Source organism: Vespa mandarinia, chromosome 13 (assembly GCF_050613455.1).
Source record: "Vespa mandarinia isolate Hongniang chromosome 13, ASM5061345v1, whole genome shotgun sequence".
NCBI lineage: Eukaryota > Metazoa > Arthropoda > Insecta > Hymenoptera > Vespidae > Vespa > Vespa mandarinia.
In genome coordinates this window covers 3,295,001-3,300,000 of record NC_140822.1, presented here as the reverse complement: position 1 = coordinate 3,300,000, position 5,000 = coordinate 3,295,001, and the positions used below count along the sequence as shown (strand labels likewise).

At 34.7% G+C, this 5,000-nt stretch overlaps 1 protein-coding gene across 6 annotated transcripts in view; it reads right to left on the bottom strand.

The window, feature by feature from the left end:
- Positions 1 to 5,000, bottom strand: part of m (zona pellucida domain-containing protein miniature) — a 31,064-nt gene that overhangs the window by 2,020 nt on the left and 24,044 nt on the right. For all 6 annotated transcript variants that reach the window (XM_085660974.1, XM_035872237.2, XM_085660975.1 and 3 more), the window contains 5 exons: positions 2,556 to 2,800; positions 2,164 to 2,357; positions 1,220 to 1,366; positions 932 to 1,146; positions 349 to 723 (listed from right to left, as the gene is read on the bottom strand). In XM_085660974.1, coding sequence (XP_085517100.1) covers positions 349 to 723; positions 932 to 1,146; positions 1,220 to 1,366; positions 2,164 to 2,357; positions 2,556 to 2,800 — 1,176 coding nt within the window. The remainder of the gene's footprint in view (positions 1 to 348; positions 724 to 931; positions 1,147 to 1,219; positions 1,367 to 2,163; positions 2,358 to 2,555; positions 2,801 to 5,000) is intronic.

Sequence of the window (5,000 nt, the reverse complement as noted above, 5' to 3'; positions counted from 1 at the left end):
ATTATATTTAATTTGTTCAAGAGAAAGTTTGTTTATTTTCTTTTCTTTTTTTTTTTTTTTAACTATAAACAAAAATCTCTTTAAAAGAGATCACTGTGTCAATGGGAAAAAAAATAGGAAGTATAATGAATTTGAACGAATTTCTGTATAGTCGCTATTGGAAAAATTCGAAGCGTAGAGAAAACAAGATATAATAAGATTGATAATTGATGGCAATTGGGCAATTGGAGCGATTCAATTACAAAGATATCGCGTATAAAGAAAGATAGTATTTACGATGCCATTTGGAATGATTACAAGAGGGCGTTATAAAGGCGGAAGCTATAAATCAAAATAAATCATAATTACCAAGAACGGCCGTGAAAGATCGTCCGGATGTACGTCGTCCTCGTTTTGCGTCTCTATCACGGGAGCTGCAAGTCGATTGCTAGTTTGTGGCTGAGCCTTTACAACTGACTTCTCGACGCCAAGAAATTGTCCGCCTATCGAAGTCATCTCGTCACCGTTCTGAATGATGTCGTCATAAAGAGATCCGTCGTTTTGTTCGTCGTTTACGCCCCCTTCGTTTTTCTCCGCACTGTTATTATCGTCGTTGTGAATGATGGGCGTTCCTGTGGTCTGGTGATATTGCTGAAGGATCTGATCCTTACGTTCTTGAATGTAATGTCCTACCGAGCCGCTAAGTTGACAGTGATCGAGACAACCGTGTCGACAGATCTCCACCTTAACGTAGAAATTAAAAATCTTTGGTAAGGATATATGTGTATAAAAAAAAAAAAAAAAAAAAAAAAAAAAAAAAAAAAAAAAAAAAAAAAAAAAAAAAACGATAATAAATAAATAAAAGGGTGAAAAAAAGAAAAAAGTAAAAAAGAAAGAAAAGAAAGAAAAGAAAAACGAAAAACGCATATTCTTAATCCTAATGACGTTTCACCTTGCACTTGATATGGACGCTAAGAGCATCAGGAAACTTGAATGCATGGAAGAAAGCATATGTTATAACAGTAGCGCGATCGTCCGATCCTCTGGCCTTGAGAAAACGGCTGATCATCTTAGGCCTTAGAACGCATCCGAACTCATCGCTGAGCTGTATCGTGTGTCCACCGCCGTCCGAAGCTACGCACGATTTGACTCGCATGTCGAACTCACCTGCGCCCAGTTTAATAACGAGAGTTATGTTAGAGCAGGTTCGTCTGTAAGGTATGCAAGGAGTCTCGTGTACCTTGGGAGTTCTGTCGCTCGTTACCTCGGTAATCGTTTATCGCGACGACCAGCGTTAGAGTCGAGCCAAGAGGAACGATGCCAGACACTGGCGGAGCCCATGGTCCTTTCCCATGTTGTATTTCCATCCAACAGTCCACATTGTCCCCTTTCGAATATAAAATCTTCGATTCTTATCCCTTTTACGAATATTCAATATCCAATATTTCTTATGACTTGGATTTTTTTCTCCTTTCTTCTTCTTCTTTTTCTTTTTTTTTTCTTTTTTCTTTTTTTTTCTCTTTTTTTTTTTTTTTTTTCTAAATCGATTTCAACGATCTTAATTTTTTTTCTTTTATCTTAATGACGACGACCGTTAAATTTTTCTAATACGCGAAAATCTCAATGATTCGCGTCATTTTTATTTTCTCTTTCGAGTACGAAAGGAAGAAAAAAACAAGAAAAAAAAAAAAAAGAACAAAAGGAAAACAAAACAAAAACGAAAAAAAAAAAGAAAGAAGGAAAGAACTTTTCTAACAAAGAAAATATCGATTCGCATCGAAATCCTCCTTTTATTGTTCCTTTTACTGTTGCTGTTGTTTCTGTTGTTGTGGCTCCTAAGCGTGATGTATCCACGTTACGAAAGCTGAAATTAAGTAGCGATCCTGCGGTTCCACACCTGTGGTCAACCGCGGATACACGAGTCCTCGTGTATACGACTACAGTGCGATCCCGCGCATTAAACTCTTTCTACCACGAAGATGATCACATTGTTGTATCTGCCCACTGCATTTAGCTACGTGATATCATTATCAAAATTTCTTTCTCTCTCTCTCTCTCTCTCTCTCTCTTCTCTCTCTCTCTCTCTCTTTCTTTCTCTCTATCTATCTATCTATCTATCTATAATCTTTCCGACAGATATAACGTAAATTTTGATGATCGATAAACTGTGTAAAAAAAATTTACCTCGAAAATCTAATTGTATAACATCGAGATCGGCTATCACCATCGGCGGTTTCGATGCAGTTTTCTCATAATCGTTAAACCACTCGCATCGCAATCGTTTAGCTTCGTCCCAAACTTCAAGTAGATCCTTATCGTATTGAACGACAACGGTATTCTCGTAAAATTGTCCGTGCATGTCCGGCTTTGTACCGCATCTATAAGATTTATATTAAAATTCGAATGATTTTTGGTCGATTGGATTTTTTTTCTCCTTTCTTCTTCTTCTTCTTCTTCTTCTTTATTTTTTATTTATTTATTTATTTATTTTTTTTTTTTCTTTAAATCTATTTCGACGATATTAATTTTTTCTTTTTTTTTTTTTTTTTTTTTTTTTTTTTTTATCTTAATCTCACCTGGCATATGCTATACGAAATGAGAAGAACGTTTGTCCTGTTGACGGTGGAACGTAAACGCATCGAGGATCGGCATGTTGGCCCTTGGACGAAACGATTCCCTCGAATGGTTGCGAAAACGAGAGATGAACGTCCATGTGATCCTTTCCGCACATCACTTCGAGGGATTGGATGGCCGGCATGCCCTCTGGCCTTTCAAGCGGCCAGATGTCGCCGTTGCTACCAACGTTCTTCAAGCCAACCACCTGAGAATTCAACGATTAAACCAAGTTTATTTTTGTCTTTTTCCTTTTCTTTTTTTTTTCTTTTCTCTCTCTCTTCCCCCCTCCCTCCCTCTCTCTTTCTCTTTTTTCTTTCTTGTGTTTTTTTTTGCTTTATTATATATATGTGTATATATATATATATATATATATATATATACCTCTTTTAATTTACCTTTTCAATATTATTATTATTATTATTAGTCGTCACGAATGGAAATGTAAAAATGAATTTTCTTGGAACTCTTGAATAAATTAACCAGTTGAGTTACGATTCTGTTGATTCATGTATTTAACATTGTAATATAAAATGTAGATAATTCCATGGTGAGACATATATATATACGTTTTTTCTTATTCACTTTTTTGGTTAAAAAGGATTTTTCGAGTTTACGAGTATCGAGGATATTACGAACGTGGCTAAAATTCTAACGTCCTTAGAAATCGTCCTTTCTATTTCCTAAATTCAAAATCTTTTGTTTTCGAATATTTATGATATAATCGTTTATTGGGATAAAAAATGGAGGATAAAGAAAATCCTATTATTTCTATGCGAACGTGATCCAATCGACGTTTTATTTTCAAACGAAAAAATTTCTTTCGCGAGTTTCAAAACGACTACGACCTCCCTCGATCGAGGTTAGAGAAAATTATGGTTCTTCTTAGAAACCCTTTGAAATCTTACAGTGAATGTTATCACAATGACTATGTACGATGGTGTTTATGGTGTATGGTTGTTTCTGATCCTTGGGTCAAAGGGTAACATAATTTTCTTCTTTCTTCCTGAATCATAATTCACTTCTACATTGTTAAAATATCATTGTTGTTATTTCGGTGAAACGAACGAACGAACAAACAAACAAACAACAACAAAAAAAAAACGAAAAAAAAAACTCCAAACAAAAAAATTCCAAACAACAATTCTCTCACGTCATTTCTCGATGACTCGACACTGCACAAGACTCGTCTTACTACTAAATTAAGAAATTAAACGATGGCAAACAAAAAAAAAAAGAAAAAAAAAAAAGAAAAAAGAGTTCGAGCAACGTATAATTATGTTTTCATCTCGATGTAGCCAATGTATATTAGCAAATATTTGTAATCCAACGAGATACGCTTGAACACGCCCGAGGAGATAACAGTTCTTTACAAAAAAAAACAAAAAAAAAAAAAAAAAAAAAAAAAAAAAAAAAAAAAAAAACAAAAAAAAAAAGAAAGAAAATAAAGAAAAAAGAAAAAATTGAAAGAAAAAAAAATTGTCGAGACATATGTTTGCTCATCATTTGAATGATCCTTTCGCAGTATATAAAGATGACAAAGTATCACAGATAAAGTAAAGATATTCTTCGTTTTAATTGATCATTAGAAAATCTCTTTGGTATCTATTATGCGTAAGTGGATGCATTACAGATGAAAGACACGTTTGCCGTAAGTCGCTAGTAGTGAAATAATTACAGGACTTTTACTGCTATTATCGATAATGAAATACTACATACAACGAGTGATCGTATAATTACAGATAATTCACTGTTCTTTCGTGTTCATTTTAACTCCAATGAAATAGGATCTAGTCGTTGTATCTTCAAAGAGCCTTTAAATGTTACTTCCTGTCTGGTATCAGAAAAAAAGATGTGAGAGAGAAAGAGAGAGGTATAAGATGTGGGGGGGGTGGGAGGGAGAAGGAGGAGAAGGGTGAAGAGCAGGGAACAAGACATAGAGAAAAAGAGAGAGAGAGAGAAAGAGAAAGAGTAAGCTGGAATCTGTGATTTACGTGATAACGCTCTCCATGCTCAATCAAGAAACTTATGATCATACGTAGCATCCAATAGATTTTGCTACCAAGCGAGGATAATGATCGTGTAGAGCGTAATAATCATTACGATCGATGGATAGATCACGACGAGCGAATGGAACGTATGCATCATCTAATATCTCATACATCTATCTAACTTTTTTCTTTCCCCCCCCCCCCACTCGATTTCCTTACGACAACGAGGAGTCGTCGATAATTTGCGAAAATAAATTATACGAAATAATTAATATTCATGATCGTTAAATTCGAAACTACGAAAGGGAAAAATTTTCATGGGGTCACGATAAATTATCGATTATGAAAGAAAATCTTACACGCTCTTGTAAGAAATTAATTAACATTCTTTCCTCTTAATTAATTAATTGACCGATC